General features: G+C 39.0%; 1 protein-coding gene across 2 annotated transcripts in view; it reads left to right on the forward strand.

Annotated features, from left to right (window-relative positions):
* The window catches only part of GXYLT2 (glucoside xylosyltransferase 2), a 164,730-nt gene that overhangs the window by 65,694 nt on the left and 81,470 nt on the right, over nt 1-17,566 (forward strand). Inside the window, exon 3 of one of the 2 annotated variants that reach the window (XM_019626544.1) lies at nt 6,387-6,518. The exons of the other annotated variant lie outside the window; for it this stretch is intronic. Coding sequence (XP_019482089.1) covers nt 6,387-6,518 — 132 coding nt within the window. The remainder of the gene's footprint in view (nt 1-6,386; nt 6,519-17,566) is intronic. 2 annotated transcript variants of the gene reach the window in all.

Here is a 17,566-nt window from a genome sequence, read left to right on the forward strand (position 1 = left end):
CTTTTGATTGGAGCATTTAATCCATTCACATTTAAAGTGATTATTGATAGGTGCATATTTATTGCCATTTTGTTATTTGTATTTCTGATCTTCCTAGGTTCGCTTGTTTTCCCCTTTCTTCTGTTTAAAAAAGCTCTTTTAACGTTTACTGCAATGCTGGCTTGGTGGTAATGAATTCCTTAAGCTTATTCTTTCCTGAGAAGCTCTTTATCTCTCCTTCAATTTTAAGTGATAGCCATGTTAGGTAGAGCAATCTTGGTTGTAGGCCTTTATTTTGCATCACTTTGAATATTTCCTGCCACTCCCTTCTGGCCTGCAGAGATTGTGTAGAAGAGTCAGCTGTTAGTCGTATAGGAGTTCCTTTGTATGTAACCTGCTGTCTTTCTCTTGCTGCTTTTAGGATTCTGTCTTTGTCTTTAACCTTTGCCATTTTAACTATGATGTGTCTTGGTGTGGAACTGTTTGGGTTCAGCTTGTTTGGAACTCTCTGTACTTCCTGGGCTTGTATGTTGATTTCCTTCACCAGGGTAGGGCAGTTTTCAATCATTATTTCTTCAAATACATTCTCGAACCCTTGCTTCTTCTCTTCTACTTTTGGTATTCCTATGATGTGAATGTTGTTGTGCTTGATGTTGTCCCACAGGTCTCTTAAACTATTTTCATTGTTTTTTTATTCTTTTTTCTTTTTGTTGTTCCAATTGGGTCATTTCTGCTATTTTGTCTTCTAAATCGCTGATCCAATTCTCTGCTTCATCTAATCTACTGGTGATTCCTTCAAGTGTGTTCTTCATTTCAGTTCTTGTATTCTTTAGCTCTAGCTGGTTGTTTATTATGATTTCTGTATCCTTCTTTATGTCCTCCCTAAGTTCCTTAAACATTCTTATCATCAGTGTTCTAAACTTTGTCTCTGAAAGGTCGGATACCTGTGTTTCATTTAGTTCCATTTCTAGCGGTTTCTTCTGATCTTTTACTTGGGGCATGTTTCTTTGTTTCTTCATTCTGGCTGTCACTTTGTGATTGCTTCGATGTATTAGATAGATCACCCAGAAAAAAAAAATAAAGAAAAAGACAAAGAAAAAGAGGGAAAAAAAGGAAAAGAAAAAAAAGAAATAAGAGAAAAAAGGGCGGGGGTGCTCCGCCTGCTTTAATCTGCAGACCACTTGCTCAGCAATAGAGAGACTCTGGGCGACTCAGCACCAGCTGTTGGGGGGAAGGGCTCTATGCATCATGCACCAATCTCCCTCTAGACTTGAAGTGAGCTTCCCACAATTAGCTGCTGTGTGCTCTGGAACTGTGCTCACCACCAAAAATCTTCACAGGTTGTTGTGGGCTGTCTGCTGCTGCAAAAAACCCTCTGTGGACAGTAGAGGTAGGGGCCAGGCACCAGGGGCTCAAGCCACCCCTGGAAACACAGCTCTAGGTGGGTGGGGCAGACCCCAACGCACCAAAGGATGTGGCCAGTAGCCCCCACCAAGTCAGAGCAGCATGCACTCCTGCATCGGCAACCAGCCCACACAAACTCGCCAGGAAAGCCCCAGCTGAATCACACAGGTGCACAGCTCATGGCCCTACACTCCCAGGAAAGTTCCCAGTCTCAGCCTGTCCCAATCAGCTGCTTGCAGATCAAGCTGAGCAGCCCGACAGCCAATCGCCACCCAGGCAACTCTGCATGCACAGTGTGGAAAGCGGGGACCTAAGGCGAGTCGCACACTCCCGGGTCTCAATAAGCAGTCTGTTGGAGTCAGAGCGTGCCTCCCAGGTATTTCCCTGGCTACACAGCACAAGCATTGTGGAGGGTGGGGATCCAAAGATGCATGCCCCCCCCCACACACACACTCCTACGCCTATTCCAGCAGACCCATGGGGTCCCAGACCTGATCTTCTGTGGGAGGGCCCATCCCTGAAAAAATGGCGCCCTCCTGTGCACTACTGGTGTACAAGCTCCACACCAGGGTAATAATGGTCCCAAAACCTCCAGCTCCTGCACCAACGGCACTCAGTTCAGTCTTTCCCACAGGCTCCTGGGCCCTGCTTACGCAGCTACTCCCTCCACTAGGAGCTGGGTGAGTGCTCACCAGCGAGTGAGTCCATTTGCTGGCTCCAGTGGTTCTCCAGCTGCCTTTAGCCTCACCAAGTTGAGCAAAGAGAGTCCTCGCTATTTTCTACTTCCAGCTATTGTAGAACTCCTCTTCCCGGCAAAGTAACTCTGGGCTGGTGGGCACGGTGTGGGGCCAGGCAGTCTCTCCCCCAACCGGAGAAGCCTCCCCACCACTGAGGTGTCCCTCACAGGGTTCGCCCTCTCTCATCTCTGCCCCTCCTACCAGACTCAACGTGGCCTCCTCTTTAAGTCTTTTGTTTAGAGGTTCTGTTCATCTAGTGTTCAGGGAACTTCCGAGGTTGAATATCTCATAAATTGTTTGTAATTTTGGTGTGATCCTGGGAGGCAGTTGGCACATCATCTGTCTGTTCCACCATTTTACCACAGGAAACACTTCTACTATTTTTAATATTTATTTTTTTACAGTTAAGTGATAGGGAAAGTGGGATGGGAACAAGCCGTAGAAGTTAAAATTGGAAGCTATTTGGTGAAGTTTACAGTACAGGCTGATTGGTGGCCAGGGGGCCACAAAAAGTTGCATTCATCAACCTTGCTAATTTCATATTTGTTAAAGTGATTATTGATAAGTACATAGTTAGTGCCATTATATTAGTCATATTTTTTATCTTCGTTATTTTCTTTGTTTTCTCTTTTCTTCTGCTTGAAAAAGTCTTTTTAATATTTCCTATAATACTGGCTTGGTGGCAATGAATTCCTTTAGCTTTTTGTTTTCTGGGAAGCTCTTTATCTCTCCTTCAATTTTAAATGACAGCCTTGCTGCGTAGAGAAGTCTTAGTTGTAGGCCCTTGTTTTTCATCCCTGTGGATATTTCCTGCCACTCCCTTCTGGCCTGCAAAGTTTCTGTTGAGAATTCAGCTGACAATCTTATTGGAATGCCATTATAAGTTACTAGTTGCTCTTCTCTTGCTGCTTTTAGGATTCTCTCTTTCTCGTTAACCTTTGCCATCTTAACTATGATGTGTTTTGGTGTGGGTTTATTTAGGTTCATCTTGTTTGGGACTTTCTGTATTTCCTGGGCTTGTGTATCTGTTTCCTTCACCAGATTGGGGAAGTTTTTGGTCATTCTTTTTTTCAAATAGGTTATCAATCCCTTGCTCCCTCTCTCTCCTTCTGGTACTCCTATGAAGCAAATATAATTATGTTCTATATTGTTCCACAAGTCCCTTAAACTATCTTCATTGGTTTTTATTCTTTTTTTTCTTTTTCTTGTTCCAATTGGGTTTATTCTGCTACTTTGTCTTCTAAGTTGCAGATTTGCTCCTCTGCTTCATCTAATCTGCTGTTGAGTCCTTCTAGTGTATTCTTCATTTCAGTTATTGTATTCTTTATTTCTGACTGTTTCTTTTGCATGGTTTCTATGTCTTTCTTTATGCTTGCTATCTCTTTGTTGAAATTCTCACTAAGTTCCTTAAGGATTCTTAAATCAGTATTTTAAACTCTGTCTCTGGTAGGTTGGTTGCCTCCATTTCATTTAGTTCCATTTCTGGAGGTTTCTCCTGTTCTTTTATTTGGGGTATGTTTCTTTATTTCCTCATTTAGGCTACCACTCTGTGTTTGCTTCTATGTATTAGGTAGATCTCCTATGTCTCTCAGTCTTTCCTGGGTGGCCTTAGGGTTAGGGTAAGTGTCCTATGTGGTCCAATGATGCAGTCTCCCTGATCTCCTGTGTGTGTGTTCCAGAAATGTCCCTTGAGTGTTTTGTGTGTGTTCTTCTGTTGTATTTGAACCTTGATTGCTTTTGTCACATCAGTGGGTGGAATTGACTCCCACACTGGCTAACTGTGAGGATTGGCTACACCCATAGTGTATGAGCTGCTGTGTGGGGGCTGACCTCTCAGAGAAAGCTTTGCCTTTGCAGGTTCTTGTGCCTGTTGAGACCCCACTTTGTGTGTGTCCACTGTTGGTCTAACCAAGTAGTGCTCTGGGATGGCCTGAAGCTTGTCTTTGGGTATGTTATTTCTGGTGTCTCTTGGGCGGGGCTCCCATGCAGGCAAATTTCAACTTTGCTTGTTACCAGCCCATGGCTACCTGGTAGAAGCCTCAAAGCTATATGTGGGTGGTGGCTGCCTGTGCAGGATCTGGAGTCATGCAATCGTGCCCTCGCTGTGAACTGAGGTTGTCTGCCACCACTACTGGGCCTGAGGCTGTTTAGCAAAAGGCTTAGGGCCCCCTAGCCTATTGCCACCTGCCAGCTGCCCATAAATTTCAGCCATTGAAAGAGCCTCTTTAGGTGTGCATGCCAGGCTGATTTACCTGGTGTTGAGATTGCCCTCCAGATTGCCCTTGGTGATGCAGCACTAGCTGGGTGGATTGGAGTTCAAGGGAGTCATGAGACATTACTGGAGGTTTTTACAAAGCTAATGCAGATTCAGTTCTTAGGCCAGTGCTGGTCTGTGACCACCTTGCACAGCACCCCGAAAACACCACAGCCATCCACTGCCTCAGGCTCACAAATTCCCCAGAGCTGCTCCAGAGTGATGTGATGTAGTTTGGGGTCACTATCCTTCAACAAAATCTTCCTTGGCCATTGTGTATTGTCCCCTGCTGTAAAAGACCTCTGTGATTTGTGGAGTGGGGCTGGCCACCCAGGCAGCCAGAGTGCCCCTAGCAATGCAGGTGGGCATGGTGGGGTTCCAAGTAGCTAATGGATGTTGTCAGTGGTTTCTATAAAGTCAATGCAGTCTTAGCTTGTACATTGGTGCTGAGCCCATGGCCACTCTGCAAACATGCCTCGAGAACACTATGGCCAGCCCCCACCCATCTACACAGGGACACAGGTCTTGGGTTACTGCCCACGAGCAGATATATCCTAGGCCACCACAGGCCCTCTGCCTACTTTAATCCACAGCCTGTGGGCAGGACAAGCAGCCTAGCAGTCAAGAGTTTCCTGGGCAATGTAGCCCCAGCTGTGCAGAGGGCATGGACTCAAGGCATCACCAAGGCATTGCACACATGTGGATTCCACCAGACCAGTGTGGTACCAGACTTGGCCCTTTGTGTGTGGGCTTAACCCTGAAAAAATAGTACTTTCCTGTAAGCCACACATGTGTCGTCAGGCACCACAGCAGAACAATAACAGCTTCTGTTCCTCCAGCTGTCATGCAGAAGCCACGCAATTCACTCCTTCCCCACATGTCCTTGGGCCTTCTGAGGTGCCACCTCCTCCACTAGAGATCAGGTGAATACCCACAAGCGAGCGAGTCTGTGTGCTGGCTCTACAAGAGGGCATCTGGGTTTCCAGCTGCCTTCCACCCCACCAGGAAGGGCAGATAGAATCCTAGCTGATTTTCACTGCCAGAAGCCATGGGAACTCCTCTTCCAAGCACAGGACTCCTGGGCTGGGGAGCCCAATGTGGGGCTAGGAGCCACTCCCTCTTCAGGGGGGACCTCTGCCACTGAGGTGTCCTCCCGGTGTTCCAACTCTATTGGTAGGTTTGGGGTCATCCTGTTTCATGTCTCTGCCCTCCTACCAGTCTTGATATGGCCTCTTGTTTATATCCTTAGTTATAGGGGTTCTGTTCAGCTAGTGTTCAGATCATTCTTGAGGTTGATTTTTCTATAATTTGTTTGTAATTTTGGTGTGATCCTGGGATGCAGTAAGCATAGTGTTTACCTAATGCACCATCTTGGACCTCTTTCAGGACGATCCATAGGTGACCACTTTTAATATTTTGGTGCACATCTGTTCAGAATTTTCTGTATATATAAAATATATATACACATATTTTTTACTATAAGATAAGCATGGTATAAAATTTTTTTGCACTTTGCTTTTTATGAAACCTAACTATATATCATAACCATTTTCCCATGTCAGCACATATAGATCTACTTTGTTCCCACTGTACAGTAGTCTATTGTATATTTCTATCATAATAAATTTTTCCAATTCCTTATTATTGGGCATTTAGTTTGTTCCCCCAACCCTTTTATTATTATTACTATTATTATTATTATTATTATTATTATTACAAAATAGGTTTTGGTGAAAGTCCTGTATCTCTGTCTTTTGGGGTTTGTTGTTACAATTTCCAAATTGCCCTCTTAGAAGTGTTTATGTGTGTTTCCCATTACCCTTGCCACCTCTGGATGTTACTTTTCAAACCCTAGCAATGGTCTTTCATTCAGTGAGTATTAATAGTGGTGATGAAGTTAGACTTTCTATGTAAGTTGCCTGAATAAACTCCACTTGATCATTCAAAAGCTTTAGCTGTTTTCTATATTCCTGGGGTCTAATCACCCTCCCCTTGCCTTCCATGTTTTTCAGTTACGACAGTGGCCTGACTCATATGCAAAGAAGTTTGAGCACAGAATCTACCCCATCACATTTTCAGTTGGAAACCCTCAGGAATGGAAGAAATTATTCAAACCCTGTGCTGCCCAGAGACTCTTTCTTCCGGTAGGAACACCAGTTTTTAGTAAGATGCTGCTTAGGAGAGAATTGCTCCTGGCAATGTGGTGAAATTTACTGGGGTATATTTAGAGACACTTTACTTACAGCTAAAAATGTGTTTCTCTTGGATTCTGTAGTTAATGCTGTTAGTTTTCAGAGTGTAGGGATAGGGTCCCTGTGTTAGAAAGGTTTTCTTTCCCAAAAATAAAGGGACTGAGAGCATCCAATGCATGTTTTGTATTATGGGTCTTTGTGACTATGGTTCCACCATTTACTAGCTGTGTAAACCTCAGAAAATGTTCCAATTTCTCTACACCTCAATTTCCTGTATTTGCTTTGCACATAATTTACCCTAAATAAATATTAAGTTTGATTATTATTATTTGTCTTATAACAATAACAACTACTACATGTAGCCGTGCTAGAGAGTAATTCAGAGAAGGTCTAGAGTTTTGGTTCAGGCTTTCAGTTTTGAATTTTTTTTTCCCTGAGCCATCCTGCCACCTGTTGGCAGTTCAGTGGCAGCTCAGCTTGGGCCAGGAATCAAGTCAGCAACCTGTTGCTCAGAGCTCACACTCTTGAATGAGCTCTTAACCAACTGAGCCACTTGGCTAGCCCCTGGTTTTGAATTTTTAAATTTAATATTTTAATTTCATTTTTTAAATCCTAAATAGAAAAATCGTTGAATGTACAAAACTGATAATATCATTGAGCCAAGATGGCAACTTTGAATTGTAGCCTTGATGTTTGTGAGGGATTTGTGCCTCAGCAAACATTTATTGAGTGCCCATTAGGTGCTAAGTTCTGGCTTAGTGATGGTGATATGGCAGTGAACACAACAGGCACGGTCTTATCCTTTTGGAGTTTGAGCCCAGCAGGGCATTCAACAGGTAATTGGAAGTGTGATCCATGCTGAGGTGGAGAACAGAATCTCATTCATGGCACATAGTGTTCCACTCTGGTCTGATAGAGGTCATAGAAAGTTCTCTTGACGTATGGCATTTATGCTGAAACATGAATGAAGGAGAAGTAGGGATCACTGAGTGACAAGGGACTGGGGAATAATGAGAGAGAAAAGGGTCCCAGGCAGATGAAACAGTATGTACAAAGTCCCTGAGTCAGAAAGAAGCATAATTTGAGAAGATAAAACAAAACACAGTAACCAGAAAATAGAGTAAGGTGGGATTGAAGAAGTCAGCAGGGGCTGGAACTTTCTGGTTATGTAAACCATGTTTGAGCTTCTGCTGTCTGTGTTAAGGGTGGTGAGAAGCTATTGATTGATTTCTACCATGGAAGTGGGATAATCTTACTTGTGTTTTAAAGAGGACACACTGGTTCATTGCAGCATGGACAGTGGAATTGCTGAGGCCAATTAATAATGACCTGGGCTCTGATGGTTGTCTTAGAGATGGATTCAGAGCCTGCCTAAAAAGTAGAATGTACTAGTCCTCATGATTGGCTGGTTGTAAGAGTTGAAGGGAAGTGAGATAATAAGGATTTAACTCAGGTTTCTTATCTGAACAACTAAGGTTGATCTGTTTGAAATTGCCAATACTATTTATGACCTACAAAAAAGTCAATTTCTTATGGTTTAACCTACTAAGTGGATGGTGGTGCTATTTAGAGATGGAAAAGACTGGAGGAAGATCTGTTTTGGTAAGAGGAGGAGATGAGTTTAATGTGGGTAATATTTTGATTTTGAGGTACCTGGAAGACATCCACACAGGTAAGTCTTAACTATCTGTTGGTCTGAAACCCTAAGTGGCAGGTGGTACTTTTAGCATTTCCTACACAGAACCTGTGAGAAAAACAAGGCCTGTATGTAGTGTTAGTGCTGATCTGCTGCACAACCTCGCCCACTCATTAAAATCACCTATTTTTCACATGCCACATACCTTCATATAATGTTGTGAGATGGGATTAATTGCATAAAAATGGAGGTAAGAAAAGCTACTCAAATTGGCACTAAAATCTCTAGGTTGGCGATTTTAAAACTAATTACCACTTGAGAAGATGAGGAAAAAATGTCAGGTTTCTGCTTTTTGTCTTCATTTTAGGGGGGAAATGTATTATATAGCCAATGTTACTGCTGGAAAATTGTCTCCCCAACCTATCCAAAAAATATTAGCAACACATTTGAATTTTCCCCAACCTGGAATTGTACTTTATTGCCACTATTTTAAAAAAAACCCACAACATGATGGCTTTTATTCATCCAAGTTAAGTAAGTATTCGATTTTGAATATCAAATGGGTACTGGCATTCCTTATCTGCTTTTGGTAATGGAAACTAAGCTTTCCTTAAAAACAATAGAGATTGTGGTTGACATGACATTTACTTTCTCTGAATAATATGTCATAGCAGAAGTTTATAAACATGGAATTTTTGAACATCAGTGAGATATATTGATCCTCAATGTAATTTGAAATAAAGTTTAGGTCATGTTTTCCTTGAAATTCATCTCTATCAAACCAAATCAGGTGTGCTGCTGAGGCAACATAGAGAAGATGGAGATCCTAAAATGTAAACAGTCTATCAGGTTGTTAGTCAATTGACTGAGAACTGCAGTCTTACCCATTTTCTGAGGGGGTCTTATCTACCTTAAACCTGTAGAAGAAACCCTTTCTCTGGTAAGATTTTATTTTCAGAATAATCAGAGCAGAAGCCTTTCCAACTCAAGCCTATTAGATTTTCCAGTACAATTACTGAAATTTAGATCCCATCAATCCAAGATTTATGAAGTCCTAAAAATTGTGGACATTTACTTTTGTATATCTGTGAATAATGGTCTAAGAGCAGGACTATTATTAGTGCACACTAACCTTCAGATGGCTTGATTAAGCTCTCTAAGCTGCATACTGCTTTTAGTTAATTCAGAAACTTAAAGTATTTAAAACAATATGCCAATTACAAATAAATCAAAACTTCATTAAAATTGACCCTAGAAGACTTTTCTCTTCTCCCTTAGTAAAGGAAATAATTGAGTTTCATGAATTCACATCACCTTTCCCCCACTTAATAGAAATTAGTGAGATTTTATATTGGTGCTATACATTTTGTTACACATGGTACTTATTTGATTACAAAGACCTATGTCCTCAATAATGTGCTCCACTGGGGATCCTAGAGATATTTAAAATATGACAAAAACTACTGGATTGCAGAATCTTCAGATATTTTATTGTCATGTGGCACCCAAAATGGTAATATGAATTAGGTCAAGGCAATATACAGGCATCACCCAGGGAGAAAGTCTGTTTTAACCAAGTTTTAATAATTTCCAAGATTATCATAACTTGCTGCAAGCATCTACATTCAAGGAAGGAGTTAAGGAGAATATTGTCAAGAGAGACAGGATAAAATTGCTTACAGCATTGATCTATAAATCTGTCCTGAGAGTTTTCTAACTCAATTTATTTCTAGCACACTTGTTCCCATTCTTTAAAGGAGTACCATCCAAATAAATAAAAATCTTAGATTACCTAGATTTTTTTATATCACATCAAGGACAACAACATATAATCAATCTCCCTTTTTTCCACTTCTAGTTTGTTAAAGAGGTCTGGAACTGGTTTGAATGTTTGGAAAACTGTATACTTACCAGAGATATTGTAATGAGTTTGCCATAGGCTAACAGAAAAGGGAGGTTTACCTGACTTATTAGAACTTTTGTATAATTAAGGTCAGACCTCTGTATTGTTATTAATACTAAACCTCAACACTAACAATTTACATGGAAACTTTCTTGGAAACAACCCTTTGGATATCAACAAATATTGACTAGAAAATAGGAATATATTAAAAAGCCTTATTAAGAAGAATGTTAGTTAGAAACACCATAAATATGATGTCTATATATTTCGTCAAGCACCAAGAGGCCATAAATTATTGGGATGAGCTCAACTACCAAAAGGATCACATGAAAATAACCCTGGATATCAATTTTGTTAAACAAGCATTCCACAATACTAATTATTTACTCATACATTATAAAGGTTTCACATTCACAATATTAGTTTCAACTCTTGGTTACATGTGAGAGAAACTCAACTCCAACTAGCTAAGTAAAGAAGGGAATTTGTTGGTTTATCTGACTGTGAAATGCAGATGATATGGCTAATCCAGATGCTCCTATAATGTTCAAGCCTCTGTCTCATCCTCAGTCCCTTGAAAGACTTACTCCACGAGCATAATGATTGCTTGAAGCAGCCTAAGATCCAAATTCTAGAAGCTTAGCTACTGCAGCAGAAAAAGAGCATGGCGGGGTGGTGACATACAAATGTTTCCATAAGAAGCTCTTTGGAATTGCGCCCCAGTGAAACAAGCATAACTGGTGAAAAAAATTTTTTTCTTTTTTTTTTTTTTTTTTTTTTTTAGCTGAGCCATCCTGCCGCCTGTTGTCAGCTCAGCAGCAGCTCAGCTTGGGTTGGGAATCAAACTGCTAGTTGCTCAGAGCTCGCACTCTTGAGTGAGCTCTTAACCAACTGAGCCACTTGGCCAACCCAAAAATTATCTTTAAAATAATTATCTAGAGTCTTTTGTAATTGTCCTAAGGACCTGAGCAAAGGCCCATGAAGATACATGTTTCTTATTCAAGAAAATCTACTAAAACTCAGTAAAAAAGAAAGAGAATCTGTGACATTTGAACCACGACCTACTTCCTCCCTTTCCCCTTCCAGCTCAGCATGATGGAAACTCAACTCTAGACACTTCAGTGAAGAACACAGGGATCCTTTTCTCCACAGCTCCCAGTTAAGAGATATGGTATTTCCTTGGGGGAAGAGGGCAGGTCATCAGCATTTCTCATCTCTACCAGGTATGTGTTGCAGAGTTTAAATTCCAGACAAATGTGGCATAGGGTTCATGGACTCCCTTAATTAAGATGAAGCTGTTAACGTCATGAGAGCAATAAAGTAAGCAATAGGCCACTTAGTTCATAAGGGGAGAACCAGAAAAAGAGACATAAAAAGTACCCCCCCTGGTGTCAGAGCAAAGTTCAAAGACTGGCCTCAAAAACTATCCCTGCAAATGGGCCTGAATTTAATTGGATAAGGCTGCAGAGTAATTTGTGCCTCGGGCCATTGTCAAAAACAATAAAACAATGTGCTGACAATTCATGGAGCTTAGTAGCTGGGTGTGATATCAAGAGGCAGACAGCTTAACTAAAGATTAGCAAAAGAGTCAGTTAAAGAGAGCACTAATAAAACCAGTCACTCAGAGTGATTGTACCATGACCAAGGCTACACCCACTGGGAAACAGACTTCACAGGGTAGGTAAAAGGGACTTCACAGTACAGTCTAGATACTAAACAAATAAACAAGGAACCAACATTAACAAGCTCTGTAGGTTGGTATGTGTGAGGGGGGTGGAAGTGGGAGGATTGAGGATCAGTATCCAGAGCTGCTACAATATATTATCTAAAACATCTTAAAATATATTACCCTGCTACAGTATATTAATGTCCTAAATACATTATCTAATTTTTTTCAACAAATAAAGTATGAGGCATGCAAAGAAACGTAAAAGTGTGACTCATTCACAGGAAAAAATACAGGCAACAGAAACTGCTTGTGAGAGGACTCAGGTGTCAGATTTAGTAGAAAAAGACTTCAAAGCAGCTATTATAAATATGTTCAAGAAACCAAAGGAAATATCCAACATGTCCCTCAGTAGGTGAATGAACATATAAATTGTGGCACATCCAGATAATAGAATATTATTCAGCACCAAAAAGAAATGAGCCGCCAAGCCATGAAGTCATAGAGGAAATTTAAATGTATATTACTAAGTACAGAAATGTATATTACTAAAAAAGAAGCCAATCAGAAAGGCTACGTACTATAATTCCAACTGTATGACACTCTGGAAAAGGCAAACTATGGAGACGATAAAGAAAGATCAGTGGTTGTCTGGGGTGGGTATGGGAGACGGATGAATAGGCAGAGCACAGAGGATTTTTTGGGCAGCGAAATTAATCTATATGATACTATAATGATGGATATTTGGCATTATATACTAGGAGTGCCAAAAAAATGTATACAAGTAGACACTTTGGTCACCATTGCTCAAGCAGTATTTCGCTGTAATCAAAAGTGTCTGGATGCTGATGGTAACCACTTTGAGCACCTCTTGTAATTGCAGAAGTCAAACATAACAAGTATTCATCTTTTGTTATTGGCATATATTAAGTATTACAAATTTAATAGTTTTTTTCTTTCTTAAAATGTATATAATTTTTTTGGCACACTCTGTATTTATCCAAACCCATAGAATGTGTAACACTAAGAGTGAACCATAATGTAAACTATGGTTTGAGTGATTATGATGTGTCAAAGTAGGTTCATCCCTAGTAACAAATATACCATTCTGGTGAGTGATGTTGATAATAGGTGAGGCTATGCATTTGTGGGGCCAGTGGGTATATGGGAAATCTCTGTACCTTTCTCTCAATTTTGTTGTGAATCTAAAACTGCTCTGAAAAAGTTCCTTAAGTTTTAAAAAAAATTCAAGAGACCTTGAATATCCAAAGCAATATTGAAAAGAGAGAACAAAGTTGTAAGACTGTCATTTCTTGATTGCAAAATTTACTACAAAGCTACAGTAGCCAACCCAGTGTACTGGCATAAAGATATACATATAGATCAATGGAGGACAACTGATAGTTGATAAATAAACCGTCATATTTACAGTCCATTGAGTTCAGATAAAAGTGCTAAGATATAATACAATGAGGAAAGAGTAATCTTCTCAACAAATGGAGTTGGGACAACTGGATATCCACATGCAAAAAATAAATAAATTAATAAATAAATTAATTAACTTGCATTCTCTACCTCATTTTTTTTTTACTTTGCTCATTTATTCAGTTCATTAGATTCCACACATCAGTGAGATCATATGGTATTTGTCTTTCTCCAACTGACTTATTTCACTTAACATAATGTCTTCTAGGTCCATCCATATCGTTGCAAATGGTATGATTTCATTCTTCTTTATAGCTGAGTAATAATCCATTGTATAAATGTACCACAGCTTTTTAATCCAGTCATCTACCGGTGGGCATTTTGGTTGTTTCCAAGTCTTGCCTATTGTAAATAGTGCTGCAATAAACACAGGGGTGCATATATTTTTTTTAATTAGCATCTTGGGTTTCTCTGGATAGATACCTAAGAGTGGAATTACTGGGTCATAAGGTAGTTCCATTTCCAACTTTTTGAGATACCTCCATACTGATTCCATAGTGGCTGCACCAATCTACAATTCCACCAACAGTGCACAGGGTTCCCTTTTCTCTACAGCCTCACTACCATTTGTTGTTGGTTGATTTATTGCTGATAAGCATTCTGACCAGAGTGAGGTGGTATCTTATTGTGGTTTTTATTTGCATTTCTCTAATGATTAGTGAGGTTAAACATTTTTTCATATGTCTGTTGGCCATCTGTATGTCCTCTTTAGAGAAATGTCTCTTCATATCCTCTGCCCATTTTTAAATTGGGTTATTTGTTTATTTGGTGTTGAGTTGCATGAATGTTTTATAAATTTTGGATATTAACCCCTTATCAGATATATTGTTGACAATTATCTTTTCCCATTCAGTAGGATGCCTTTTTGTTTTATTGATGGTTTCCTTTGCTGTGAAAAACTTTTAAGTTTGATGTAATCCCATATGTTTATTTTTTCTTTTACTTCCCTTGCCCAAGGAGATATATCAGTAAAAATATTACTCAGGGTGATGTCTGCAAATTTACTCCCTATATTTTGTTCTAGGAGTTTTATGGTTTCAGGTCTTACATTTAAGTCTTTAATCCATTTTGAATTTGTTCTCGTATATGGCTTAAGGAGGTGGTCTAGTTTCATTTTTTTGCATGTGTCAGTCCAATATTCCTAGCACCACTTATTAAATAGACTATCTTTATCCCAATGTAAATTCTTGCTTCCATTATCATAGATTAAATGACCATACATGAATGGATTTATTTCTGGGCTCCCTATTTTGTTCCATTGATCTATGTGTCTGTTTTTATGTCAGTACCATACTGTTTTGATTACTGTAGCCCTGTAGTATGAGTTGATGTTGGGTAACTTGATACCTCTGTCTTTATTCTTATTTCTCAGGATTGCCATGGCTATTCGGGGTCTCTTATGGTTCCATATAAATTTTAGGATTATATTTTCTATTTCTGTGAAAAATGCCCTTGGTAGTTTGATAGGAATTCCTTTGAATCTATATATTGTCTTAGGCAGTATGGATATTTTAACTATATTAATTCTTCCCATCCATGAGCATGGTATGTGTTTTCATTTATTTATGTCTTCTTCAATTTCTCTTTTCAGTGTCTTATAATTTTCTGAGTACAGGTCTTTTACTTCTTTGGTTAAATTTATTCCTAAATAAAACCTTGGATTGTGAGTAAATTGGTTTGCGAGTGTTCCGGAAGATGAGCAAACGTTTCTATTAGGTTGGTGCAAAAGTAATGGCAAAAACCGCAATTAATTTTGCACCAACCTTATTATACATTTTAACTTGGTAAGCGAGTGATGTCTTGCAATACGAGGAGTTCTTTTTCTGGAACAAATTATGCTTGCAAACCGAGGTATTACTATATTTTATAGTTTTTGAGGCAACTATATATGGGACTGTTTTCTTAATTTCTCCTTCTGATAGTTTGTTATTGGTTTATACAAATGCAACAGATTTGTGAATATTGATTTTGTATCCTGCTACTTTACTGAATTCATTTATCAGTTCCAGTAGTGTTTTGGTGGAGTCTTTGGGGTTCTCTATGTATAGTATCATGTCATCTGTATAATGACAATTTTACTTCCTCCTTACCAATTTAGACGCCTTTTATTTATTTATTATTTTGTCTGACTGCTGTGGCTAGAACTTTCAGAACTATGTTGAATAAAAGTGGAGAAAGTGGACAACCTTGTCTTGTTTCAGATCTTAAGGGGAATGGTTTTAGCTTTTCCCCATTGAGTATGATGTTAGCTGTGGATTTATCATATATGGCCTTCATTATGTTGAGATATGATCCCTCTATTCTCATTTTGCTAAGAGTTTTTATCATAAATGGCTGCTGGATTTTGTCAAATGCTTTTTCTTAATCTATTGATATGACCATATGATTTTTATTTTTCATTTTATTGATGATGTGGTGAATCACATTAATTTATTTGCGAATGTTGAACCAGCCTTGGATACCAGGGATGAACCCCACTTGATCGTAGTGTATAATCTTTTTGATGTATTGCTGAATTCTGTTTGCTCATATATTGTTGAGGATTTTTGCATCTATGTTCATTAGGGGTATCAGCCTGTAGTTTTCTTTTTTTGTAATGTCTTTGTCTGATTTGAAATCAGGGAGATAGTGGCCTCATAAAAAGAGTTCAGGAGACTTCCCTCCTTTTGGATTTTTTGAAATAGTTTGAGTAGAATAGGTGATAATTCTTTTTTGAATGTTTGGTAAAATTCACTTGTGAAGCCATCTGGTCCAGGGCTTTTGTTTGTTGGGAGCTTGTTAATTACTGATTCAATTTCCTTGGTTAGTAATCAGTCTATTCAGATTTTCTATTTCTTCTTCAGTTAACCTTGGAAGGTTGTATGCTTCTAGAAAATTGTCCATTTCTTCCAGGTTCTCAAATTTTTTGGCATATAATTGCTCATAGTATTTTCTTAAAATTTCTGTATTTCTGTGGTGTCTGTTATCTCTTCTCTTTCATTCCTGATTTTATTAATTTGAGTCCTCTCTCTTTTTTTATTTATTTTGTGATGAGTCTGCCTAGAGGTTTGTTGATTTTGTTTATCTTCTCAAAAAACCAGCTCTTGGTTTCATTGATCTTTTGTATTGTTTTTCTGGTCTCTATTTCATTATTTCTGCTCTCATCTTTGTTATCTCTTTCTTTGTATTTCCTTTGGGCTTATTTTGCTGTTCTTTTTCCAGTTCTCTGAAGTGTAAGGATAACCTGGTGATTTGAGATTTTTCTTGTTTCTTTAGATGGGCCTGCACTGCTATGAACTTCCCCCTTAGGACTGCTTTTGCTGCATCCCATAAATTTTGGGTTGTTGTGTTTTATTTTTCTTTGTCTCGAGGTATCTTTTGATTTCTTCCTTGATCTCATTGTTGACCCACTCGCTATTTAGTAACATGTTATTCAGCCTCCATGTATTTGTGTGTTTTCCAGTTTTTTTCTTGTAACTGATTTCTAATTTCATAGCATTGTGGTCAGAGAAGACACTTGATGTTATTTCAGTTTTCTTAAATTTATTGAGACTTGTTTTGTGGCCTAACATGTTGGCTCTCTTGGAAAATGTTCCATGTGCACTTGAGAAGAATGTATATTCTGTAGCTTTGGGATGAAATGCTCTGAAAATATCAATTAAATCCAACTGGTATAAAGTGTCATTTAAGGCCGCTGTTTCCATATTGATTTTCTGTCTGAAGGATCTGTCCCTCGTTGTCAGTGGTGTGTTGATAGTGTTACTATGATAGTGTTACTGTTGATCTCTGTGTTTATGTCTGTCAATGTCTGTTTTATAAATTTAAGAACTCCTATGTTGGGTTCATAGATGTTTACTAGGGTTATGTCCTCTTGTTGGATTGATCCCTCTATTATTATGTGTTGCCCTTCTTTGTCTTTTATTATATTCTTCAACTTAAAGTCTATGTTGTCCACTATAAGTATTGCTACTTCAGATTTTTTTCTTATTTCCATTTTCATGAAATATCTACTTCATCCCTTTACTTTCAGCCTGTATGTGTCTTTTGACCTGAAGTGACTATCTTGTATTCAGCATATGCGAGGGTCTTTTTTTTTTTATCCATTCAGCCACCCTATGTCTTTTGATTGGAGCATTTAATCCATTTACATTTAACGTGATTATTGATAGGTACATAGTTATTGCCATTTTGTTATTTGTGTTACTGGTCTTCATTATTTACCATATTTGCCGGCGTATAAGATGATTTTTTGGCCCTGAAAAATATGCCTCCAAGTGGGGGGTCGTCTTATACGCCAGGTACACTTCAGATAGACTGCCCATAGTGCTTGC

The sequence above is a fragment of the Hipposideros armiger genome, unplaced genomic scaffold, assembly GCF_001890085.2.
Source record: "Hipposideros armiger isolate ML-2016 unplaced genomic scaffold, ASM189008v1 scaffold_683, whole genome shotgun sequence".
Lineage (NCBI taxonomy): Eukaryota > Metazoa > Chordata > Mammalia > Chiroptera > Hipposideridae > Hipposideros > Hipposideros armiger.